This window comes from Monomorium pharaonis, chromosome 4 (assembly GCF_013373865.1).
Source record: "Monomorium pharaonis isolate MP-MQ-018 chromosome 4, ASM1337386v2, whole genome shotgun sequence".
Lineage (NCBI taxonomy): Eukaryota > Metazoa > Arthropoda > Insecta > Hymenoptera > Formicidae > Monomorium > Monomorium pharaonis.
The window spans coordinates 10,799,737-10,827,568 of NC_050470.1; the positions used below are offsets into that span (position 1 = coordinate 10,799,737).

At 36.7% G+C, this 27,832-nt stretch overlaps 1 protein-coding gene across 11 annotated transcripts; it reads right to left on the reverse strand.

Moving 5' to 3' along the window:
* Positions 1 to 5: 5 nt before the first annotated feature.
* LOC105834414 (rho guanine nucleotide exchange factor 18) lies at positions 6 to 27,646 on the reverse strand. Of its 11 annotated transcripts, none has more exons than XM_028189176.2 (19): positions 27,426 to 27,646; positions 26,923 to 27,032; positions 17,458 to 17,826; positions 16,083 to 16,546; positions 15,629 to 15,778; positions 15,362 to 15,546; positions 12,407 to 12,544; positions 11,790 to 11,865; positions 11,581 to 11,707; positions 11,297 to 11,492; positions 10,056 to 10,133; positions 8,530 to 8,586; positions 7,818 to 8,370; positions 7,501 to 7,730; positions 6,859 to 7,388; positions 6,566 to 6,768; positions 5,503 to 5,682; positions 4,716 to 5,422; positions 6 to 4,631 (listed from the first exon to the last, which is right to left on the reverse strand). In XM_028189176.2, exons 2-19 carry the CDS (start codon positions 26,960 to 26,962, stop codon positions 4,325 to 4,327), a joined length of 4,590 nt encoding a protein of 1,529 aa, XP_028044977.1. In that variant the 5' UTR covers positions 26,963 to 27,032; positions 27,426 to 27,646; the 3' UTR covers positions 6 to 4,324. The 11 variants fall into 11 exon arrangements, with proteins under 11 accessions (XP_028044977.1, XP_028044976.1, XP_028044975.1 ...); XM_028189175.2 differs by having other exon boundaries at positions 26,923 to 27,035; XM_028189174.2 differs by having other exon boundaries at positions 27,301 to 27,646.
* Positions 27,647 to 27,832: the final 186 nt, after the last annotated feature.

Sequence of the window (27,832 nt, forward strand, 5' to 3'; positions counted from 1 at the left end):
TTTCATGGTGTAAATGCTAAGGAATGTAAATCACATGTAACTATAGATACATGGAATAATAGACGTGGAAGAAAAGAACATGATATAGATCGCGGGAGTCGCGTACGACTCACAAGGAAATTTTTTTTTTTCTTGTCACATAGTGAGATTAGGATTAATAAAACAGACAATATTGGCAATTGTCATAAAGAGGATTTGCATCGAGCAATCGGTACTCGTGATAGAGAGAATAATCAACCAAATAATTCAATAATAATAATAATAATAATAATAATAATAATAATAACAATTGATAGTAGCTTGTAGTCTCTGCGTTTGTGAAAACCGTCAAAATTCAAAGAGACTTCCATCGCCGATCCATGAGCGTATCAATAACCAAACGCACGCCCGCTTATTACACATTATGTAATATTATATTAACGATTCAAAAGACGATCGCAGTAGCGAATATCACAATGATAACAGTAGATATAGTTTTAGAGCGAAACGGTAGTATTAGGTACAGAGTAAACGTACAAAAATACTTCCCATGAGCATCGGGGACGTAAAGATTCGCTAAAACGTGGAAAACCGCGTTACTATAATTTCATTCATATATATAATATTTCTATATATATATATATATATATGTATATATATATCATTTTTATAGATATATATTCTTTCATTAACTTTGCGTCGCCACGTGACGTTATATTAGGAAAAATAAAAAGATACAAAACGTCACGGGACGCGTGTAGGCCGTCACGCTATTCCTCAGCTGTCGCCGATTTGATTCTTCGCGCGTTATCCCCGCGGGATTGTATGTGCGACTTCATTTATTTATCGGGAGTATATCAGTCAGTGAAGACGGGAAATTGCGGCTTGTTAGTTGCATACTGACCACTCTCAATTTGTTACATTGCATCATATCTTTCAGAACAATTACAAGCGTGAAGAGATATTATAACTTGTTCTTTTTAATTGAACTTTTCTTATAGTTTATCTTTTTTTTTAATATAAAAAGAAAAGAGGAAAGACCATGGAATAAACCACACAAGAAATTTAGTTAAAAAGAATAGAATTTGTTTTAATCATGCAAAAGTTGAATTTTGATTCTCTAAAATCAATTCTTTTTACAACTTTCTTTTGTCCAGTTGATTGCCGATTGATATATTATCTGTATCAGTACAGTAGATCTATTCTGTAACTCGTTAAGAGGTGTATCGTTATACAGTTGTTGCGCAGATATTTTATATGGTAAAAAAGCTGCGCAACGACAGTGCACCTCTTAACGACAGTTCGGTATCGTTATATTGTCGCGCATCTTTTTTGTTATACATAATATGTATGCAACGACAATGTAACGATATTGACATTGTCGTTAAGAGTTACAGAATAGGCCTACTGCCCAGATTTCAGTTTGAAATTCAAATGCGTTGGTGTTCATGCCTATTGTTCCTACTTCTCACTTTATAACTATTTTCTCGTAACGCACGAGGTTGATGACATTCATTCTCGAGAACGAAACTTGTCTGAGATTATTAAGCTTTCGTCATTCACTGTTTAAAAGTGTAAGTAAATTTGTTAATTCATCGATTGATCAATCGCATTATGCGCAAATGCAGCTTTTATAAAGCAAAAAATCATAATTAATTGATCAATTAAAACATTCTTTTATATTATTAATATTATAAAAATGCAATTATTCTTAATATATATAATTATAAAAATACATGAATTATATGTGTGTACTAATAATACGTACATAAAAGTATACAATATAAGTTTTATACATATATTTCATGTCTATTTCAAAAAATGTATTTGTCATAAATTATTATGTAACAAAACAGAATATGTATATAATTAATTTTATTTACTCTGCCAATAGTTTCCCATTATTTATGAGAGATTATGAATGACACGCCTCAAAAAGTTTTTTCAACAATCTCAGATTAGTCTCGTGTTTGAGACTGAGTGTCGCTACGCTATGAAAAAAACAGCTAAAGTAGAAACGACAATTGAAACAGATACATTCCAATTTCAAGTCAAGAAAACTTTAAACAAATCCTGGACAGCACTAATCTTATATGCATATAATATGTATGCAATGAAGTCGACACTTACCCACGGTGGATGCGCTACAATTACAATCGCAAAATGTCATTTCACGAGCTTGTCACACAGTCGGCATCGTAATAGGTAGTAAGTAATAGTAGTAATGGTAGTAGTAGTAGAGACTTGTAAGTCGTTTATATGTCCTTTCTTTTCCTTTTCCCTCGCGTAACACGGAATACTTTTTTAAGATCTATTGTCACCGATTGATTGAGACGAACTTGTAATATTATTACTTAAGTTTCCTTAACGAGACTAATTCATTCCTTTTTCCATTGTGGACCAACGGCCCTCTACCTATCTTCCAATTCGATCATATTGCACGCAGATTTATTTGTTAAGGAATGTATATTCATATATACGCACAACTTTATAAGTAATCGGTTACAAATCGTAATTCAGAAATTCATAATTCAGAGGCATACCTTATTGACAATCACAACAATATATTTTACATGTAACACGGTTGTCGTTATTGTTCTTTCTGTTTTCGAATTTGAATTTGAAAGAGTGCTCGACGACAATCGTATCGCAACGACAATCTTTGCTAAGGTAAGCTAAATATGTACTACTTTTTTTGAGTTATTATTACAAAATAGTGAGTCGGCAATCCAACGTGCAGTATGACCGTACTATGATTCAGAGGTCTCCCCATTCTACAATTTCTACAATTCGGCACTCAAAAGCTTCTTCTTTCGTTGATAAGTGTGACATACAAATAAAATACATTAAAGACAGTGCGTACAATGCAAAATCCGTGAGAACTGACGCAAATTCTCGCACGGCGCGGCAAGATGAAAACTCATTTCTCGCTTTTGTGTACCATTTCACGTAGTTCATACGGACTTTCATCATCAATCTTACATAATGCAATAAATAAAATAGGTTGTAGAGACAATAATAAAGCATGAAAAAAAAGGACTTTCGATAATGAACAACAATAATGGCAGTGAATAATCCCGAAATGAAACATCAAATATGAAATCCCTTCGCTACAATTCGTTCGTGAGGAAGAGTCGCAAGTATACCGCGTATACGATATACTCGCGAACAATAGAATTATGTGTGAAGCAAAAAACGCTTTGGAAACTGAAATGAATCAATGATTTCGACCAGCAGCTTGGCACACGCATCAATAATAATGACAATATTTCATAATTGTTAATAATCCTATCTGTCACTTTAGCACGTATTAAAATACTTTAGTAGTTATGATTATAAGAACAGTTACCGCGGATTCGCTCTATCACATTCGCAACAAAAACTCACTCATGCATTCACATAATTCAGATAATTAGACATGCGCGCGAAAAGAGTCGCGTCGCCTACACACATACACATGATTTGTGCCCTTTCATTCGTGTCCGACTATTCATACACACATGCACACGTATGTTTATGAAAAAGTATATATATGTACACACATTCCTGTATATATATTTAACCATAATATATGTATTTATCTACCTTGCATTTCAGCAAGCAGCAACAGGTTTGTTTAAAAGATTTATCTAAAATCTTGTTTCTAAAATTGTCAGTCGGCTTGATAACGTAACGAGCAAGAATTCAACAAGATCGGCTGCTCTACTTTGCTAAGTCGGCCATTAATATTTCGCTCTCTCTCTCTCTCTCTCTCTCTCTCTCTCTCTCTCTCTCTTTCATTCTGCGAGCATTTCTCTTTCTCTCATCACTTTTAAAAATTACGCTTTATTCTTAACGTATCCTCGTCAAGGTAATAGTTTCACGAGATTTGGCATAAAAAATGATTATTGCCGCCAGTTGTAGCAATTGGAAAGTAATAAAGTATTATATTTTCTTCCTTCTTTCAGCTATCCGAGACTAAACTATTCGCTTTTATTAATGATTGAGTGTCATCATATGGACAAGATGCGATGTCATACGACCTCATTGTGAGATAAATAGCCGTAAGTGCAAACTATTGCAAGACAAACCCGTAGTGAAGAAAACGTGAACGGTAGGAGAAGATGCGAAATGGTAAGAAATGAGATGTTAAAAGTGTCCTGCGAAACAGTGAATTGATTGCATCATCGCAATATAGATTTTATGTTGAAAATCAAAAGGATTTAACGCGGTTGCGAGTCTGGTTGTTTCTCGACTGATTGCGCGGTGATGGTGCCGGTGTCAAGGTCGGCGTAGTCGTGCCAGTAGTAGCGGCGCTGGCACGCGATGAACGAGATGAATGTTTGCGACCGAATCGAAAGAATCGTCAGAAGAAGATCACCTCTTCCTCTAGCGGTTGCTGTTGCTGTTGTTGTTGTGATTGTGGTTCCATACTTCGCTGTTGATGCTGTTGTTGTTGCTGCGCCTGCTGTTGGTGCGCATATGAGGTGTCAGGCGGTGAGCGAGTGACGCGAAGTGAACGATTCGACGAATGTATATGATTCCCACCGATTCCGTGGTGATGGCTATTCCCGAGCTCCGGCGACGAATATGCGGACCCGGTGACAATCGCTGGGCTGCTGCCTGCCCTGGAGTGTCGATCTGGACTATTGTTACTTGCGGTGCTACCGCTTCTGTCGAACGTACGACGAAACATTATTGCGAACTGAAAGATAAAGCATTTGTGATGTTTAAGAAGGAGAATGAGCTGGCTCTACCTTGAATTGTTGTTGCTTCCGCTGGCGAGCTTCAATGGCAGCTGTTGCTTGACCGGCAAGTTACTCTGCACTTTTTGCTGATTCGTCGCGCTGATCAAATTCAGGGGAATGCGTTTTGTGTCGGATTGTGCCTTATTGCGTGCACTTTGCTGCATTGTCTCGGTGTTTTGTGATAAGTGAGACAGATGAATCATCGTCGAGCCAGTCGTGGAACCTCCAACCAGCGTTACACCTTGCCGCTCCAATGCCTCAAGTCGTCGATACAATTGATCCCGTTGTTGTGTTACGTCCCGTTGCTCCGCAGCCAATTGCTCTCTCTGTCGCGCCAACTCGGCTCGTTCCTCCTCCAGCTGAGCCTTCTCCTGTTGGGACGCGGCGCGAAACGTTGCTCTCTCACGGCAAAGCTGATCCTGCAGATTTCGCAGTTCTTCCAATTGGCGATTCGAATTCGGTCGGCTATTGGACGATTTGCCCTCCTTACATGCGGCCAATTGTGCTTGCAAGCTATCGATCGTTGTCATCTGATTACTTATTATACAAAGCAACGTATACACGTGATGAGACAAACGTATTGCTGCCCATTGCTGATCCTTGGTTGTCTCCAATTCTTGACCGTCCTTCTCGTCGGGATTTTCTTTGGGTAACTCGCTGATTTTCGGAATAGGGATCATAGTATGCGTATTTGAATCACGCAACGGGTATTTCTCCTAAAAATAGTTACAAATTATGTTTATATTATTTTAGATTATTTTCATAAAGTTTAACATTTGCTCATTTATATACGTACTTTATTGTGATCAAAACCAGCGAATGTCTCGGCCCTTCGAGGAACACAAAGAGCCGGCGGAATGTAAGCTTCGCTGTGGCGTTCACCGGCGGAGCTTAAGCTTCGTGATAAAGTAGCGCCGCCCGCACTGAACGACAATGAGCTAGCGAGACGTGTCGCTTCTTGCACAGCCACAACCACCTGCATCGAACATACAGTTACATAATTATGCCGATTTATAGATTAATAGGCCTATTCTTTAACGACAGTGTCGATATCGTTATATTGTCGTTGCACACATATTACATATATGACAAAAAAGCTGCGCAACGACAATACAACAATACCGAACTGTCGTTATGAGTTACAGAATAGGCCTATAAGAATTATATAATATCATTCGATTCGTTTTCATAAATGCTTAATTCACACATTTCTAATACATGGGCAGTCTAAAAAGTTTTGAGCTTCAACATGAAGAAATCATTAATCGTTAAAATTATTCCGATATTACAATTGTACATGCTTTGAAAGATATCTCTTAAAATTTCAGTAATTTTGAATGTTTAGTTGTTTAACAGTTGTTTATGTCAGTCGATATTAGTGTTTTTATAAAAATGGAAAAAACCGAATATTGTGCTGTGATTAAATTCTTGCGGTTCGAATTGATTGACCACCTACCATATCTACCAGATTTTTTAAATAATGCATATTTGAAAACTTCTCTACAATTTTTTTACCGAGATATTTAACTTTCGTTCGATACAACAAATTGCAAGTATATTCAAACCGTGCATATATATATATGTGTGTGTGTGTGTGTGTGTGTGTGTGTGTGTGTGTGTGTGTGTGTGTGTGTGTGTGTGTGTGTGTGTGTGTGTGTGTGCGCGCGCGCGCGCTTTACAGAGTGTTTTTTAATAACTGTCTCAACTTGTTACCATGGAAGATGGATTACTGGAATCTTAGTACACACATGTACGATATGTGTATGTACGCAAACCGTTGGAATAGTCAAGGGACAGTCATTAAGAAACACCTTGTATATATACACATATATACGTATAAAATGAGATATAATACTAACCTCTTGCCACAATTGAGTGGTATCAATTCCTTCATTGTGCACCAACCGAGTGTAATCAGCACCTTCCTTCTCGTGTTTTTCAAATTTCTCGTTATCGCTCTCGTTTCCACTGTAGTTATTCGCCGCTTGTAAAAGCCGCATTTGCAAGTTCATTTTTTCTTCAAACAGCAGCGCCTGTTCTACATCTTTCTTTCGCATTTCGCCTAACACAATTTTTTATTTAAATACATTAGAGAACGTAAAATAATATTAAGAGTTACGGAAAAGTTGAAAAGAGTTAAAAGAATACATACCGACGATTCCAAGTATATGTGACTCTTTAACTTTGGCGATACGCTGTTTCTCTTCAATGGAGACCAGCGAGATCGAGGAGGAGCGAGTGTCTCGCAATTCGTTACTATTTTCAGTCAACGTGTCGGATTCGTTTTCGGGATCTTGTGGACAAGCCTCGACTGCAGACCGAATAGCTTGTATCCACAATTGTTTGTCCTTTGGCTTCTGAATCTTTAGCTCGAACATTTCCGGTTCAGCCGGATTACTGCTTATCAAGTAAATGCTAGATTCTTGACGAGCTTTCTCGCGAACCAGCAATTTTTGCAGTGACACTATACCAGCTTTATTGTCAGGCACGAAAAACGCGTATTTCTGATCTCTCTCAGCCAAGAAAAACAATATGTCTGAGAGAACGACCACTACGATGGCAGTCATTTTGCCACGACCTTGCATTAAGTATGCAGTGCCCTCGAACTTCAGAATTCTGTTAATTATATCCGATTTCTTGAATTTGGCACCACGATACGTCGCGAACGACTTTGCGTCGATCCTGTAAAAACATTGTTATTTACAAATTCGAAAAAAAATTAACGACATGAAAACGATGCCATGAAAACAAAGACAATAAAAAATATAAAAAAAAAACAAAAATCGAGACTTACTTATTGTATATTTCTAATTTTCTATCTTCTCGCTCTTTGTCTGCTACGCAAGCATCTACATCAGCTAAAATATTTTTAACAAGACGCAGTGCTTTACGTAAGTCTTCACCTTCATCTCGTGCAATCCCAGTTTTGATAAGCGGCTCGATCAGCAACGGATATTTTGTCAAACGTTGAGTAACAAAAAGTATACATTCCGGTATACCTTTCTTTTTCAATAAAGGATTCGTCTAAGGACACAAATTATTCCATTTTACTGGATTGTACCATTTAAGTATAAGCTTATATTGGTCATTTGTTCGTAAGTTAATACATACTTGACAATGGCGAACGAAACGGGCAAAGCGAGAATCGTTACGCAAGTAATACTTGTATGTTTCGACAGCGTCTCGATGACGACTACAAAACTCTCCATACGCGCTTTTCATGCGTTGCGCGTTTTCATTCGAGAATTGCTCGACTAGAATGTCAGCGATCGTGGAGACCACGGGATTAGCATTCTGCTGTTTCCGCAGCTTCTGCAAAAAACGCAGATGAATGTCAATCAGATCCCGCAGTCGGGGAAACATTCGCTCGAGATCTGTTTGGCCCAGACGAAAGTGTCGTCGCAGTCCGTCCGCGAAGATCTTCTCCATAGCGAGCAACACCAGACAATGATGCTTCTCGGTAAGCACAAATTCGTATATATGTTCCTGCCTCTTCACCTCGCGCTCGCAGTGATCGACAAGACGTAATGCGATGTTACGCCCGACCGCGGAGCTCCAAGAATCAGGCTCCTCCTTTCCTAATGTCAGCTCCGGATCCATCTCCTCAAGATCTGCCATTGTAAACTGATGAGCATCGTCTCCAAAGTCAAATTCTTCCCATCCGCTAAAATAGAAAAAAAATCACTTTATTATTTTCTTCATTAGTTTGTTATTCAGCATTAGGGTACACTGGATGCCAGTAACGACTATCTTAATTAAAATGCGGATTAAAGTTTGTTATAATATCTAAAAAAGAAAAAAGGGGAAAAATACATTTACAAACCTGGGAAGATCACGATGTTGCCCGCCCTCGGCATCTTTTTCTTCATTTATTGTTTGACTGAAAGAAAGATATAGCTTTGTTTCATAAAGCATAATTTATATCATTAAAAAAGAAAAATCTCACTCTTTCCTAAATAACGCACACAATATTAGGACGGACTCCAGCTTAAGAGACTCTTGAAATTAATATACTGAGATGCCGGCCTTTTAAGAAAATTGCGAATTATGCGTCTTAAGAATAGAAATATTTTTATAGAATCTTACAGAAATATTTTTTTCTGTATGATCCTTTTTATACAAACCTTGCAGGCGATACTTGATATCTTCATTTAAGCGTACATAAATCTTCATTTGATTCTCATTGTACAATCAAAGTATATCCGATATATTATTAAACTATTATATTGTTATAATAATCAATGCTGCTGCTCATCGCAATGCATAGCTAATAAAACTAGCGATATAAATTCAGAGAGATTAAAAGTCTTTGGTATTAATAGCAAAAAGCCATTCGCAGATGAGCAATAATCTGCAAGAGCCGGAAACTCCGAGTTCAGGTCGGGTGGGATATGCGTCATAGATACACTTGATCTTTCTTTCTCTGTCTCTCTATTCCTAACATGTCCTACCATTGCTTAAACTTTTCCAGCGATTGAGAACAATATATCGCGTATATGACGCATTATGGGAGACTCGAAGAACAGCACCCGGTTTTTATATATTTCGTTAGACCATATAATCCCGACCCGACCTAAAACTTAATTATTGCAAAAATGTTATTTGTCTATACAAAAGTTTTCATATACGAAATCTCGTGAAACATTGAGAAACGTGGGAACGATGAGAGAAAGAAACGTGATAAACTATCATTGACAGGGCGTAAAGATATACAATAGAAAGGAGAGATAGAAGTTGGTTAACCATGTCATGAGCATGTATCTACTGTGATAATATATTGTCTGATGTGTATATATTTATCAAGGAGAAATTACCTTACGGATTAATACACGCGAATTTACGCTTATTTTTTAGGCAGAGATTATAACGAGAAGAGAATAACATAAAATATATCATTGAATGGGCACAAATCATAGAAGCAAGCACAAGATCAGAAGCACAGGCAAGGACAAGATAATGTGTCTCTTCCAGATATACAAGACGAGAGACGGCAGAATTCGATTATCGTTCGTTGGATAATATGCGTATACGTGTATGTGTGTGTTAGGTGGTGTGCGAGAAAAGAATCGAGGAACGAGAAAAACGCACGTCTTCTTACTGGACGCGTTGCAAAGCTGGATTCGGATTAAGCAAAGGATCGCGAACAAATGCGTAAACGAACAACTTGTCTTCAATGAGTGCAATCGGCGCCGCCGGTACGTGAAAACAAATTGTTTATTCACAATGGTCTTGTTTGCGCTCGTTTACTTGGCCCAGATCCTCGAATTGAGATAATACACGAACAGAAACGAACGAAACGAACGCTTTCGACAGAATACAGGAGGAACACATCAGATGTCAGAAACTTACTTGACTCCAAGCTTAGTGGCAACTCGCCGCCAAGGGCTGTAGCTTGACACAGTTTTCTTGTGTTGGCTGTTAATTTCCCTTTAATCGTCGTACAATCGATCGGTTTGCACGTGGTTGCACGAGAGGGAATGCACGGGAGAAGGAAAAAGCATACACTGCATTAGGGCAACTTCATTTCGCCACTTAGGCCATTTTTCCTTCATTTCCATTTTTCTTGCTAATGTTTTCTTTTTTTACACTTTTTAACTTTACGCGTTGAGATACCAATCTTTAACAAATCGTTCCCCACGCTCAAGAGTTTTATATTCGTTAATAAATATATAGCTTGTCTCTTTTTCTTTATAAATAATTATAATATAATTATTAATTCAGAATATGTGTTTAATAACTTCTTGTTACGCGCAATTGTTACTGACGATATATGCCGCTAGTACTAACTTTGTAGCTTGTGTATGTAATAATAGCAAACCGAAAGCTAGCCGAGCATGATATATATTCCATGGAGGTAAGAAATACCAAAAAGGAGTACAAAGTACCCTTTTAAATCAGAGGAATAAAGCCTGAGGGATGAAAAAAGCCATCTTGATACCTCAGTTTGAGCACGTAGCGCCGTGAACAATTAGTTTTAGAGTCAGCATTAGTATGCCTCGTTCTGCCCTGCTCGTTTCGTCGTCCATTGTTGCCATATTGATATTTTGACATTCGTCTCATCTCTTGAGCTTCAAAGTGTTGTAATTTAGATTTCACCAGGGATTTCTTACCTCCAAGGTATCTTCTATACAAAGTTATACGCATAATATGTAAAAACGATATTAATATTAATCAAGATATAGCGACGCGATGCTGAACGCGTTAAAGCTTGCCGTACTATTGATATTGCTAAACTGCGAAATTAATAAGAAATAATATAAGCTTTTGAGCTAGCCAAAGTCTCGGAGTAATAAACAGTTGTATTTTTGTTTAAGGTTTTCTACAACCTTACTTTATATTATCTTATTATATGTGATATGTAAATATTTTTAGCGAATTTTTCAATTTAAATATGTAAACTAAGACAGTCTTGACAAACAAATCTAATCTTGACAAACAAATTAAACATAATTTGAGTTACAGTTAAAAGAAATTTGTTATAAACTCCAAGTCCTGGCCCAGCCATGCCATTTGCGTGCGAATCTTGAACCACAGATACGCAGATCCAATGCAAAAAAAATGTATAATCACTATCAGTAGAAATTGATTACCTTCCACTTCCAGATGATGCCGGTAAAGGCAACGACGTTGTTGAACCCCGTTTATTGGCGCTGCTGTTACTTGAAATTGTCGAAATGTTGGATGAAGACTTTGTTGTGGATTTGTTGGAATGATGCTTAGACTTGATGCACTCCATCACTAATTGATCCTTACATCCCTGACTTTGATGAACCGACGCTCCGCAATCTTTACAACAATTAAATATAATTTTATAAAAATCAAATATAACATTTATAGCGCAAAAATTATTTACTTAATATAATGATTTTCTTACTGTCGCAGTGAAGAAGCGGTTTATTTGTCGAATGTTTCATACAAACATCACATAAAAAGCTTCCCTGAGTTCCCACCGCCATCGTTACCCACAGATGCTGTTGACTAGTTTTCTTTCCGCTTTTATCCTGAAATAAGATTTCACCATGGTTCATCGAAAATATCTCTATCGGATTTATCAAGTAATCACATTTTAGATTATTGACTTACCTTCTTTTTGCGGAAGAAAATAGAACCGCGCTTTCTTCTAGTTTTTTCGGAATGGTGATCATCGTATGCAGTACCTCTGGAAAAAAAAAAGATTATATATAATAATGTTTGATTTTAAATCAGGAATATTTAAAATTGCATTTTGTAGATGATTAGCAGTGTAATTATGAAAGCGTTTCGATCTATTCATAGCTTATTGCAAGAGATAAAAATATGCGTGTACTTTCTGTAAATGTGTGCAAAGCTACGTGTTTTTAAAAATGTGTTGCATGCACAACCACGTGACTTCGTGACGACTATTAATTTTCGTTGTGATATATATTCAATAATTTTTATTCGATATATAAGTCTTAAGCAACATTAAACTGCATACATAAAATTTTAATTAATATTATTGTTTTAATTAATATCTAAAAAGAAATGTGAGTTATTTTACATAAATGTATGTGAATCTATCTAATATTTGATTGCAGTTGTAATGTAACTACAGACTATTTGTAGCTACAAAATCGATTGATTGGCAAACCGGTACAAACCATTCCCATCAGAGACGTTAAAACGTTTTCGCATAAATAATTCAATTAAATATGAAGGATTTGAGGCATCGAGGTACTCACTCGGTCAAAAGCTCGTCAAGGGATATCTGAACACTCGGAGTGCCCTCCCGGTCTTCGTGGAATTCGTGGCTGTGTGGTGTATGAAGATCTTCGGTTTCTGTCTCACTCCCACTACCCTTTTCGTTTCTTTCATGACGGCTGTTTCATGCAGGATTGTAGCAAATTTTCAAGTACAAACACAAACTAAGCAACTATCGTGTATAATAAATATAATTCAGATATTCTCAGATGCAGAGTTGGGTGGTTAAAATGTTGGAAGTAATGGTTCAATGTAAGAAGTAGATAAGTAATAAAGTTAAGAAGTAAATAATTTGTTACTTAACTTAGTTATTTTCAAATAAGTTAACTTGTAACTTCAATTAATTATTCTAAATATATTGACCTTCTTATTTATTAACTTTTTTCCAAGTTTCATCTCTCTTTAAAAGAACAAAACATATATTATTTTCTTTTATAAAACCTTGAATATTAAATAATCAGCTTTCATGTCTGTTGGTCAATGTTTTAAAAGATAAATTAAGCGACAAAAAAAGATAAAACACTTCTTTTAAAATTCAATAATTATTTATAACATACATATCTACATTATGCATAATTAAAATTACTTTTATGTTATTATTATAAATAACTAATATACTACTGTATCCAAAAAGTAAGGTGACATAGCATTTATTTTGAAAAATCTTTATTTATGCTTCCGAATCAATTTCATCACCTTCAAAGTAATCCCCCCCCCCCCGATACAATGCACTTATGCCAATGCATTTTCCAATCTTTAAAACAGTTGTTAAAGTCGATTTCCGGGATGGTCTTCAGCTCTCTCTTCGATGCGGCTTGTATCCCCTCTATCGACTCAAAACTGTCCCCGGAGCGGGGGACTCTTTTGAGTTTGCTGAACAGCCAGAAGTCGCACAGTGCCAAATCAGGTGAATACAGTGGTTGTGGAACGATATGGATCGAGTTTTTGGCAAAATGGTCACGAAGAATCAATGCAATGTGAGACGGTGCATTATTGTGGTGCAAAAACCAAGACTTGTCTCGCCACAATTCCGGCCTCTTTAGGCGAATAGCTTCACGCAAACGATGCATAACACTCAAATAATATTCTTTGTTGACAGTTTGACCCGGCGGAAGGAACTCAAAATGCACAACACCACGATAATCAAAGAAAACAGTCAACATGACCTTAATTTTTGAGCGACTTTGGCGCGGTATTTTTGGTCTCACCTTTAATACGATATTCACTTGATTGATCGGTTGTTTCCGGGTCGTAAGCATAAATCCATGTCTCATCTCCCGTAATAATGCATTTCATCTTGTCCTGATACTCAGAAAGCATTGTTTCACACACTTCAAAGCGACGATGTTTTTCCAAAAAATTCAGTGTTTTTGGTACCAATCGAGATTTGACGCGTTTAAGGCCCAAAACATCCTTTAAAATGGTATTGACTAATCCTTTTGAAATGCCATCATCATCAACAGGATCTCTAATTGTTAGTCGATGGTTTGCAAGCACCAAATCTTTGATTTTCTGGACGTGAGCTTTGTCGGTTGAGGTTGATGGTCGTCCGGGACGCTCTTCGTCTTCGACACGTTCTCGGCCTTCTTGGAACTCTTTATACCACTTGTAAACATTTTTTTTCGACAAAGCCTCATCACCAAAGGCTTTCTGCACCATCCTCAACGAATTAGCAGCAGAAAATTCATTCCGCAAACAAAATTTAATGCAAATTCTTTGCTCAACAAATTTAGACATTATAAAAATCGAAAAATTCACTTTTAGCAGCTCACAAAACGAAGAATATCTCAAACACTAATGAATATTTTGATATGAAACTTGGCACGGATGTGAAAGGCAGTCCTATCAACCTAAAAATAAAAGCAATTGCCCAAATTCATTTTCACGCGCAGTTTAAATTCAAATGTCACCTTACTTTTTGGACACAGTAGTATATTTCCTTTTTTAAAAAACTATATTTCTATATTATTTCATATAAATTTCTTTTATAAGTAAAATATTAAATTTATAGTTCCATATTGCAGTTATTTTTGATTTTAATCAAGCAATTATAAAATTTGATTTAATTAAACTAAATTTTTAATATAACTAAGTTAATTTTATAGGCCATTAACTTGAATGTAATTTAATTAAGAAAAAAGTAACTTATCCAACCCTGCTCAAATAATCCAATTGAAAAGTGCCACATCGATAATATTTTAATAAATAATAAACTGCTCGCGTTTAGAAAAATAGTTATATGATTGGTAGAAGTAATTAATGAAATGGGTATAAACTGACTTTTTTAATCAATAAAAGATATGTACTGTTATTATCAACTATTTTGGTTCTGCATAAAGTAAAGATGCAAGATATTAATTATACTCAGCAATAACCAGTAAGCTACAATATTTTTTAGACAAAATATCAAACTATATTGAACTGTTATTATAAAATTATAATTCGATGACTTCTTCTTTTACGTGTTCTGTGACTTGTAATACAATAATAATAAAATACACGAGCAGTCATAAGATAAGCTAAAAGATCTATATATAATGCAGAATGCTTCAAGCATTTACAAAGGTAGACATTTCTGAGATTTATTCTACTAGTTATAAGTGTGTTCATGCATAAAAATACATTTGCGTCTGCATTTTCAAAACGAGTTTCTACTTGTACGGAAAATTAAAAAATCGACAAGATATAAATATATACGAGTGAAAGTGTACACGCACGGGTGCCCACGCTCACACACATGGATGTACACAGTACAAAATTGTGCATAGCTTTTTATGTGCTGATTTATAACAAGATCGTAAGCTAGAGACTACAATTGTTTAAAAGCGACATTTTTATTTAAAAAAAAATCAGAAAATAATATATAACAATCAGTTCCTTCATTATTATTAATCTAGCTATGCGATCTTCATTTATGAACTTGGTAATAGACTTACGCTGCAAGTGAAGGCGTCGTCCGAGTTCCAGTTTCAGTCAAATGCGCGTGAACCTGCGGTGTAACGATCGAGGGCGTCGATATAGATTTCTGAAGAGGTAAACGCGAAGTCAGCCCTGGCATTAAACTGCTACTTTCTACTAATCTTTGACAACTTCTCTTTGTGACTATCTTCTGATATTCGTTCTGTCAAAGAAAAATTTGCTATGTATGCCTCGTTCTTTGCGAACATATCGGAAAAATAAATCAAAGAATTTCAGAAATTTACCTGTACAAGATCAGCTTCGTTTAGTGAGTGCGTGCTCGTTTGCGACCTGCATGCCCGATTGCTTACGCCTGCAGGTCCGGTACATGATTTTCCATCTAATTCTATCTCGTTCTCGCTGTCTAGGCTACTTAAACTAATGCTGCGTTGTCGCTGAAACCAGTAAACGAGTACATTGTGATTGAATGCGTTGAGCTTAGTGATGGCTTCGGCAGAGAAGCGCAATGCGTATGACAGTCAAGAACAAGCAACCAGAACCATGCCACCACCGTGAAAGCTGAATAAAAGTGTAAGTCTGACCGGGCATTTGAAACCGATATAATTTCGATGAGTTCAGATTTCGACGCTACACAGACACGAAAGATAATTTCTATATTTACATTTTTAATATTGGTAAGGCAATAAAAATATATTCGTGTGTAGCATCAAAATCTGTGGCATCGAAACATGAACTCACCGAGATTGAATCGGCTCCGTGCCCCGGTTTCAACAAGTAACGGGCAATATTAACCATATTTTGGGCTTGTAAATGATGTCCGGAGTATCGGCGGCGGCCGCGTCGGTTTTCTTCCAGATCCTCCAGATCTCCGGTCCAACTGCGTCTTCGATCTATACCCTGTTCTTGTTCAGAGCGGGCATGACCATCCATTGTTGGAAAATGTGTCGGAGAACTGTTCGTGGAGCAATTGCCGAGGAGAAGATCCGGATCGGAACCGGTGTCGTGATGATGATGAGGATGATGATGATTGCCGGAACGAGACACGAGTTCGGTCGGAGCCAGTGGACACAGGGATGGACAGGAGGAAGTCAATCTTTGTGGAGCGTTGGAGGCGCGAATGCTGTATCCCAAAGTGCCTAATGTCAAGTCTCGCATACGCTGGATGCAGTTATGTATCTCATGCAGTTGCTGTAAATTCTCCTCTGCAAGAAAGCAAACGTTACTCGTATTTAGTTCAAGATGTTAACTCAAATTTTTATTTGTATAAAAATTCTCTGAGAAATTTCTGCACTTTTCAGGAACGTTATTCAAAATTCCCAGATTAAAGAGAGATTAAAGAATTTTTTAATGAATCTTTCAAATAAATTGATTTTATTATACCTTTTAATGTTTCTTAATCATAACAAAGAAAAGACACTTGAGTTTGTAATTTTGAATAGATAAAAATAAATTGAGAAAGTATTTAAAAAATAATACAAAGTTATGACACTATCTGTCCATAATACATGAATGTAGTTGATTGTAAGTACAGAAATCGAAAAATGATTAATCGTACAATGCCAATTTAGAATGATTGTTACTCATTATTACTATTTTTAAAATAAAAACTTGCGAGTCACGAGAAAATACACATAAATATATATTTTGTTGCTAAACGATTTTATATTATTAAGAAAAAAATTGAAGAAATAATTTTGTCCAAAAAAGAGATAGAAAATTTAATTTTAATATAAAATTAAATTTAAAAATAAAGCTCTCAAAAAATGTATTTGAATATCACAAAAATCCCATAAAAATCTATTAATTTTCAAAAATTAAAAATAAATTCTTTAAAAATTACAAGTTTTCACGTTTTTTCCAGCAATAATCACTCTGTATCGAATTAAAATAAATGAACCGTTCAATTCTTTAATCACTTAAATCTCATTTTTAAAACTTATATAGTTTTTTTATATATTGTTTCTTTTTAATTTTACGAATTAACATATTTTGATATTATATTTTCTTGCAAAAATTTCTAGAAATTATACATTAAAAAAATAAAATACAAGTTGTACGGAAAGATCGGCATCTTTGATTTCAATTGCGTGAAATGAAAGAACTTAATCGTTACCTAGGACCGGATAATTTTTGGCCACACCGGGCGAATGCGGCGTAACGCTAATGGTGGGCACCAGAGGATTAGGCTGGGTTTGTATATTAGTGCCAAGTGCGAGTAAGGGATGTTGCTGCTGCTGCTGCTGCTGTTGCTGATGCTGCTGATGATGTTGCTGCTCGTCGCCGCCCTCGGACATGATGATCGGCGCTTTGTCGGTATTGTCTTTGGTGTTGTAGCCGGTCTCCGTGATTATGCCGCCGTGTAAACTCAGGCCGCGTAGATCCCCATTAATGATAGGCACACGATCGCAGTCGGAGTGCGATGAGCCTAGGTAATCGGTTATTACATCCTCCTCGCTGTCCTCGCCGCTATTCGGACACTCGTCTGCAAGCATACGGACCGTCGGGTCTGCGTTATTCGTGTCGTTCGAAAAATTGGAAAACCGGCACCATCGTCGCTTCGTTACTACGTTAATTCAACGCCACGCTGCAAGAAGAACCATCAGGTTCCGCCAAATACATCCCCCATTCTATTTCAATCACGAGTTGTTATTATTACGTTTTTCGAAAGCACGGTGACACGGAGAGATGATGTAAAAAATGAGCAAAGTATTTTACTGGCGGTGTCCTCGCGCGGCGATACGGAAGCACACAGGGGTGAGAAAGAGAAGGAGGGAGAGCCGGCGGGAGTTCGAGAGAAGCACGATACCGGAAAACCGATACCAAAACGTCCTCCTCGCGTCGCCGCTCTCTATTGACTCGCAGGGACTGGGAACAAACGAGCGACTCCGCGCCGACAATCGCGTCGGCCCCCGCGACGGCCTCATCACGGACACTTCGCTCCGCTCTCGGAGCGCCCCGCATAAAGGTATATTCAATGGAAATCAGGTCAGATTGTGTGTTCCGCCGACGCGACAACTCGCGCGCCCGCGTTTTCCCGCACGAGTGCGCGCGGACGGGAGGATATCGCCGTCGTCCCGATCGTCGTCCCTACGAATTGCAGGGAGTTCTCCGGCTGAATCGTCAAGTGCGTCGACTTAAGGTCTAAACCGGATTCCGAATCGTCGAAAACGGACGCGAGCTGAATTTTTAAGGATCTCACGGGTCTAGCGGAGCGACGAACGAGGAAGCGAGAGTCAAGACGAGAGACAAGGAGAGAGTCTTTCTTTTCTTCTTCTGTTTTTTTTCGTTTCAGACATCAGCTCGTTTTCTCCCGGTCGAACTGTACGCGATCGCCGCTCGAACAATCCGGCATTATCTCCGGTTTCGTGAGAAAGTAAACCGAAGAATCGTAACTCCATATGTAATCGAGATCACGCAGCTCCCAGGAAGAGATTCTCCTCCACCTCCTCACGTTCTTCTCTCTCTCTCTCTCTCTCTCTTTCTCCCTCTCTCTCTCTGTCTCTCTCTCCAGGAGCGATAACGCGATAACGCGCTCCGGATAATTTCACCGTCCTTCCGACGAATTTACTGTCGTTTTTTTTTTCTCGGCGAGTGTCGGGACACGAGCGGGCGTGTGGCGAGGAGCGTACCGTGGCCGAGCACTTTTCCGGACAGAAAGGGGCTAGCAGACTGTTGCTTTTCTCCCCCTGCGTGTAGCTCCCGGAGCGCGCGAATTGATCCGCTGGTCCGCGCGCGCGGACCACCCCCCGTTACCTCCGTACACCCCCGCGACCTACAGAGTCGACCGCCACTACCGCCGTCAACCTTCAACTCGCTCTGCCTCCTCCACCACCGCTACACCACCACCGTCACCAGCACCACCACCACTACCACCACCGCCGCCGCCGGCAGCGTAGTGTATTTGTTAGATTTGTATTTTTCCACCCTGAGCGTGTCGCGAAGTGGCCCGATATGAATCTTTAGCCGGAGGCAGCAGCTGCCTCCGGATTTTTCCCGTTCTCGCAGATAATCCTCCGCTCTTGGAAATTTTACCGAGCGTTCTTTCCTTTTTTTTTTTTTTTTTTGGAACTGTCGAGAATTTAAAGACACCGAATATCGATATAAACTGGCGCAAAAAAAAAACACAAAAAATTTTGACCGAATTTTTAGGAAACCTTCAAAGTGATGTAACTTTGCGAAAAATCATCCAAATTACATGTACTTTTTTCTGAATTAAAGGGCAAAGACGCTACTTTGAGAATCTCTAGGCGAAAATTTGATTTGTTAAGTGTGAACCTTTTGTATCGCATAAAAACCAACCATGTTTTTTTTAATTAAAAAAAGTAAAAGTTTGTTATCATTTTTTACAAGTTTCTCGTTAAAATCTTGCTAATATTAATCCAGATTCTTAAATTTTATTCTTTTCTAAGCAATTAAAAAAAACTGTCGATACGATGTTTTTTGTTGATTGCACACGAGTTTGAAATTTGCACTGCATTTTAGGGTATTTTAGCGAATAAATACGGTATTTGTTGAATATCATGAATTTTGAGTATCAATATGATATTGCACATTGATTTTATTCGTGTTTAACTCAATTATACTGCCGTCATCAAAGTAACCCGATGTGCACCACGTTGGATTTTGCACATGATGTGGCTCTGAAATTCATCGGTGAAAATTTGCACTTACTAATCTGAATATAACGGATAGCTGACGCGCCAATTTTACTGAAGTCAACAGAAGGTTCGCCATTTTAGCAGCCTGCTCAGATCACACATACATAAAAAATAAAAATTCAAATTTTATTTAAAAAATCAGCCCTTTTCAAGGCCACATGATGTGCAAAATTCGATCAACCTCCACGTGGTGCATATCGGGTCACTCTGATGATGGCGGTATGATTGAGTTAAACACGAATAAAATCAATGTGCAATATCACATTGATACTTAAAATTCATGATATTCAAAAAATACCGTATTTATTCGCTAAAATACCCTAAACTGCAGTGCGAATTTCAAATTTGTGTGCAATCAACAAAAAACGTATCGACATGTTTTTTTTTAAATTGCTTAGAAAAGAATAAACTTTAAAAATCTAGATTTATCTTAAGTTTAGCAAGATTTTAACGAGGAACTTGTGAAAAATGATAACAAACTTTTACTTTTTTCAATTAAAAAAAACATGTTTGGTTTTCATGCGATGTAAAAGGTTTACACTTAACAAATCAAACTTTCGTCTAGGGATTCTCAAAATAGAGTTTTGCCCTTTAATTAAAAAAAAGTACATGTAATTTGGATGATTTTTCGCAAAGTTGCGTCACTTTGAAGATTGCTTAAAAATTCAATCAAAATGTTTGTCTCGTTTTTTTTGCGCTAGTGTAAATAACGACACTGATGATGATTTCATTTCGGTATTGATTGACTTGATTTCAATTAGCTTCTCACTTTCTAGGACTGAAGTAAAAGCGAAGACCAAATAGGAAACCGAAGAACTAGTTAACTGAAAATTATGATTGACTGATATGATATTAACGAAGTTGCGAATTACGATCAATTACGTTTCATTAAGACAAAATTTACATGTAGATATGAGTAGAACTTGACGTTTTGTTTTCGATTTGTAATGCAATTACAAATTTTCCCCAGAGAAAAATAAACCAACCTTCAATTAGCTTATACTCGTAAGTTAAATCTCATAAAAACGGATGCCTGAATAATGAAATAGCTTTTTATAAAAGCTTTTTATACTATCTCTTTGAAATATAAGTACAAACTCAACAATGTAAAGTGAAAGTTATTAATAGGATGCTTACTTAAATTTTGTGAAAAAATATCTTGAGACTTCAAGGGTATTTTCTAAAAATTTTATTCAAACATTTACGTCACAAAATTTTTTAATGCAGTTTTTAAAATAAATTTGTTTTATTACATCTTTTTAAACTTTTTAAATAATAAAAGTCACTTAAATTTTGAATATTAAAATTGAAAAAAATACTAAAAAGAAATTATATATAATGGCATACAATGTTCGCAATACACGGATTTAACTCATTGAAAGTACAGAATTCGAAAGATAATTAAACATCATCAATTTAGAACAAATTTTATTGTTTTTTATTGTCAATAATTTTTTTATATAAAATAAAAATTCGCGAGAATGTGTGGATGCTATACTTATTATTAATCAATTTTACATTACAAATAAAAAATAAAAATTTTATCAGAAAGATAAAATCTGAATTTAAAAATAAAATTTCAAAAAGGTCTCTGTGCGTGAGTTACTAAAATTCCATCCTAAAATCAAGGAATTTATTTTGTAAGGATAAAAATTAAATTCTAGAAAAATTCCAGGTCTCTTCTTGGTTTCTAAAGCGCAGTCTACAATGAAGACTTAAGCTTTAAACCGTAAAAAATTGACTAATCACAATTGGTCAATTTCTAATGGCTTAAAGCTTAAATCTTCATTGTAGACTACGCCTAACACTAAAAAAAAAGATCTTGCAATTGCAACAAAAATTATATGTGTAAAAATTAGCTGAGATAGATAAATAATTAGCAAATGCTATGATATGTATATGTATTGCACCTAATCTAGCTGATAAAAGGAGAATTTTCAAATTCTATACCTGCACGGAGAAAATTTTCTCTTAAAATTTACCTTCAAAATTTGATAATTGTGGAATAATATGTGAGCTCGAGAAATTTTACTATACTTTTTAGTAAAATTTATTATACTTTTAGTAAATTTTATTGAAAGTGTAGTAAATTTTACTACATTTATAGTAAATTTTACTAAACAGCATAATAAAATTCCTCGAGATCATACATTATCTCACAATTATCACATTTTCAGAGTACATTTTAAGAGAAAATTCTCTCCGTGTGACAGTCAAAATTCTAACAAATACAAAAATTAGAGATACATTTTCGTTGTGATATCAAGAAATCTGTCTTTATCAGCAAAACATTTTTTTGCGTTATTAATAGGTGCAATAAATGTTATTTGATAAGCAAAAAAATTGTCATATTAATATTATTTTTTCAACAGTCTTTCATATAGATAACTGATACGAGATGTTATCGAAAAGTTTAATTAGACTTCCTTGATTTCACAGTTTCTTTTAAATAAGTCTCACATACATTACGATCATTATTAAGATTAAATAAAGTTTGAAATTAATATTTCACATTTGCGCTGTAAATTTATCACGCTACGAACTACAAGTGTCTTGCATCTAAACGCAATTAATAATAAAATACTTTCCAATCTACTTCCAATCATTTTTTTCATTTGTTTTATTTTCGTGTCTTAAGGCGATAGTCCCTTCGTTCGACAGTTCCCTTCTTACCGCGGAAAAAACAAGATTTCGCCGCGGTAGTAATCGTCGAAACAAACAACCCTTCGACGACCATCGGTTACCAAGGGGACGACAGAGAAAGAGAGAGAGAGAGAGAGAGAGAGAGAGAGAGAGAGAGAGAGAGAGAGAGAGAGAGAGAGAGAGAGAGAAGGAAAGATGTGATTGTGTCGCTCCACAGCTCTGGCATTTGAATGTAGGCCGCGGTGACTCCGGTGAGTCGATATTATCGGCGTTATTAAATATTCCGGCAATAATGATTTTCGTTTGGGGGGCAGCGCCGTAACGATCGGCTTCTCCATCCGTGAGAATATTCGATACAGCTCGATACCCTTCGCCTACACGTGGAAACCCTATAGCACTACTGGCACTTAATTATTTTACGGGTGACGATGTATGTGCACGGCGCGGAATTTCGTGCTCTCTAAGAAATAACGGCGCGACGGCACGGCTTTTCACGGCGATTCCGGAGAAAGTTTCGGTATCCCATGGCTTTCGAGTGGCATCGTAATGCTCGCAATTCCTCCTCTCCGCGCGCGTGTTCTCTTCTGTTTCTATTCTTTTCCTCGCAAAGGCGTGCGAATAGGTAATCGATCGCGCGTCGCGGAGAAAAAAAAACTAATTGCGTTACTTTCATAACGATGCGCGATGTAGCATCAAGCGCGAAATTGATATTATTATCGGGTACTCACGGGCGGACTAAATTTTCATTTAACGGACTATCATCTGTAAACGGTTTACCACACCTTTTAACGTTTAATCTCATTGCTTTAACGAGACTGAGACGTTGATGAGAATTTCGCAAATTAGATTCCTCGGCAGGATGCTGATTTTACTCCTGCGCGTGCCGCGGCACAATGTAAATACAATTTAACAGGCCATTTTTCTGCCACATCATTTGTTTGAGTACCCACAAATCCTAAAATATTAATAAAAAGGGAACAAATTAAATCCTTCACGCAAAAAAGCATGCTGAGGGAGAAAACACAATTACAGTTAATGACACTCTTTTGTATAGAATATTATTTTGCTTAATTTAGATTTTATGATAAATACATGGAAAATTCTAATAAAATTATATATATATATTTTATAAAATATACATAGTAATTTTTAAATAAAATTATATATATATAATTTTATTAAAATTAATATATTATACATATATAATTTTATTAAAAAATTACTATGTACAATAGTACCATGTACAAAAGTATAGTCACGGACTATAAGGAGAAATTTCAAAGAATTATACCATAAGTATTATACATATTATGGCAATTTGATGAAAAACATAATAAAAATTTTTATAATCTCTTCCATGGTCCGCGTATAATAATGTTCAATATAAAATATTCTTCATTATTTTTCTAAATATTATATTTGATAACAAAACCGATACGTCGAGTATGTTTCATGCATTTTAAAAAATAGCAAGTGCTCTTCTCACACACACACACACACACACACACACACACACACACACACACACACACACACACACACACACACACACACACACACACACACACACACACACACACACTATTTCCACATGGTATTGATTACCTCAAGAATATTCTTTTGTTTCTGTTCCAACATAAATAGCAATGATAGATATATATACACACACACACATATATATACATATATGTATATTCACACAAGCATCAAGCTTAATGTATGTAACATATGTAAAATGTATCTCACTCCACATACAATACGACATACATTCATTTCTTTTAAAGAGAATTTTGACTTTACAGTTATTATATTAATTAAAAGTCACCAAAATTTAAAAACTGCAGACATTTTAGGTTTACTGTTTTTCTTTTTATTCAACGATAAAAGATTTTGATCACAAATACCCAAATTTTGGCATTACAAAATCAGAAAAGAAGAAAACAATGAAAACCTTATGACTTATACAGCAAAAATGACGCTATTTTTTGTTGCAGTTTTAAGTAAATAATTTTTAAACGAGCAATTAAATTCAAATAAATTTTTGCACAAATATTTACTAGAGTCTTACTAGAGAAGGTAGTAGTATTATGACCCTTGTAGGTATTATGCCATTCATAATATTTCCGTTACTATATGCGAGGAATTCTAATGATTATTTATGAAATCATGTGTTCAATAGCTTTCAGTCATGCAGTAGTAGTGCCATTATGCCAATACATAATATACAACAATAAATTTGTTATGTTAAAGCATTTTTACTTTTTGAGTATTTTGAAACTTTATCAATATGTATTTTAACGTTGAATTGCTTCTTCAGTCTTTTTAAATTTGGGCATATTATCATGCGAATATATGTACACTTGAGTGTTTTCTGTTATTTAACAATGATTGCGTTCAGCAAAAAAGCAACTTTACGACTATTGTAAAATCCTTTTATGCGATTGGTTTATATTTATTTAGATCCGACAGAAGCAAACTAAGGGCGAAAACCAATTATATTGAAGACTTTGCAACAGCTGCAAAGCTGTTTTTACGGTTGTACGCGGGATGTATTATCATAACATTCAAACTATAAGTATACGCTCATTTTTGCAATGTTTCGTGTTTCTTTTGTTTTAAGTGGATTTTTTAATACTTTTCTGACAAAAAACATCAGGTTTATATGCTTGTTTTCATAATTATTATTCTTGTTTTCATAAAAAAAGAAAAAATGCATCATTTAATTATTAATTTACGGTTGGTAGAAAGGATTGAGACACTCGAGAAATTTGGGGTAGTATTTCGCCCCACTTTTGTCTTCGAAGGTAGGCAAATTCAGTTTTGCCTTCTAGAATTAAACAATAGCACAGGGTTTTGTAATGTAGTCACTTAAGCATCTCAATAGGTCTAACATGGCTATTTTTCAGAAGTTTTCATATCGAAAACTTATAATTATTCGATAAGCTGATTGTAGTCCTACTGCTAATCTAATATAGTTTATATTACATGTATTATAGATTTTAAACTACAATCTACATACTGAAGAGAAATTATGTATGCGTACATATATTTGCATATATTCTGCAATATTTTCTTTTTATTTTAATTAAATATATAATTCTATAACAAAACATGTTCTTTTAACAAAACCAAAATTTTCAATTTATTTTAGTGGAGGAGCCACATTACCACCTGTTTCTCTTCAATCTATTATGCAATAATATTACAGTTTTATTAATAATATCCTAATTATTAGATATTTTATAATTTTAAATTCTAGAAATCTAAAATTTAGACAATCTTGGCAAATAGAAATGTTAAATTTTCAATTAAAAAATATTAATTAATAACATGGTTATTAATACAAAATGCAAATAGAACCACTTTTTCTCTATATGTAAAAAATTTGAATTAATTCGTAATGCTACTTTCTCATCGAATTTACAAATAAGTATTATAAAACACGATTTTACGTAAGAATCAAGAGCATAAAATTTTAAAAACTTTTAAACCAATAAAAGAATAACATTAAAATTTTATAGGCAGATTCTTAAATATAACAATAGGATCTGAAATTTTTTGGTAATACGAGATGTGACACATACGTCCTTAATTTTTACGTGGCATGATTTTTATTACATTAAAATTGCTGCCAACTCATTTTCTAAAATTAAATAACCAGTCTCTTTTTATCTATTTCATTTGCATCTAACAATAGTAACTTGTACCTTGAAAAGTCGCTTTAACAAAGGTTAACGTTATACACGTTGTATTTTAAGCCTATGATGTAATCACCAGATTAGCCTTATCAGAACGTTTAAAATATAAACTGTTAGAAATCAGAAATCAACTTTTTTTTTTCTCCGTGCGAGTCAAATGTTTTTCAAGACAAAAAGATTCCGGGGCAAGGTTTCCCCGACCTCTCCCCCCCCCCCTTGCCCCACACACACCACACATACGCACACGGTCCAGTCTCATTCTCTGGAAATATTTAAGATTAAAGTTCAAGTGTGTGTTTCAATATGGTATTTTGCGCGTGCATTGTGTGGCCAGTCAATAAACGTGCATGCAGATATAAATAAGCCCTGGCTTGCGGCAAACAGACGTCGCGCACCTATACGCCTACACGACAGCAGGCACCCGTTCACGTACCATCCCGACACATAAGAATACGTCAGGAGGGAGAAAGAGAGAGAGAGAGAGAAAGAGAGAGAGAAAGAGAGAGAGAGAGAGAGAGAGAAAGAGAGAAAGAGAGAGAGAGAGAGAGACAGAGAAAGCCGAGAGAAGCGAAAACTCACCGGAAGAAAACGGGGCGAGCACCTCCTGCCGCTTCTCCATCGTTCCTCGCGTCCCCCTCGGCTCTCGGACGGTCCTCGTACCTCGTCGCTCTTCACGAAGACTGCACGGACTGCTGCAACACAGAGAGCAACAGCTCGGAAAAGCTCGAGGAAAAACCCTGGGGGAGATCGAGCTGGGCGTCGCAGGAAACTCGCGGCGTCGGCGATCCTCTCCTCTTCCGCATTTCCTCCCGCGATCGCGTAGATCGAGGGAGAAGGAGAGAGCGATCGCTAGCGCGTTGAGATCGATTCTCCCCCCTCGAGGGGAGGGAATTTTAAAAGGCAAGAACCCGAGGGAGAACTTTATTCGCTCACGCGCGCGCGCGCGCACGCACGCACCTCGTCGCACTTTGTGCGCGTCAGGTACATTGACAGGTGGATCGGCCGTCGATCCCTGCCTGCCTGCGCGTCCCGACTCCCACGCGGCTGATCCCGCGGAGCACCCGTGTATACACAGGACGTACCCAAGTACGCGTTACCCCCGCGTATTATCCCGCGACAATAGCCATTTAGCGTCTCGCGCGCGCACGTCGTCGGGGCGCGTCTCTCTGTCTCCGGGCACGGCGGCGAGGCACTCGTCGTTCAGTGGCGCGGGGTAACGCAGTCTCGCGTCGGCAGGCCCACCGTCAGCGACACACGGTCAAAGGCACGTCGACCATCTTGTACTGGCCGCAGACTGGCCCGCAGTGCCGTATCGTCGCGTCATCGCGCGCTGTCGCCGGGGGCACCTGGTGAAGGGAAGCAAGGGGGATGAATTTTTACGGGGAAAAAAATCGGCTTTTACGCACGATTTTAGCTTCCAATTGTTGAATTATCTCTCGAGCTGGTTTCCAGAAAATATATTATTTTGGAGAGAAATGGAAGCGAGATT

Excerpts from the sequence above, each read along its gene's own strand:
- LOC105834414 (XM_028189176.2), bottom strand. The coding sequence starts at position 26,962 with ATGGAGAAGCGGCAGGAGGTGCTCGCCCCGTTTTCTTCCG. Across the intron at positions 8,587-10,055 it reads GCCACTAAGCTTGGAGTCAA|TCAAACAATAAATGAAGAAA; the intron begins GTAAGTTTCTGA and ends TCTTTCTTTCAG. Across the intron at positions 5,423-5,502 it reads CTGGTTTTGATCACAATAAA|GAGAAATACCCGTTGCGTGA; the intron begins GTACGTATATAA and ends AACTATTTTTAG.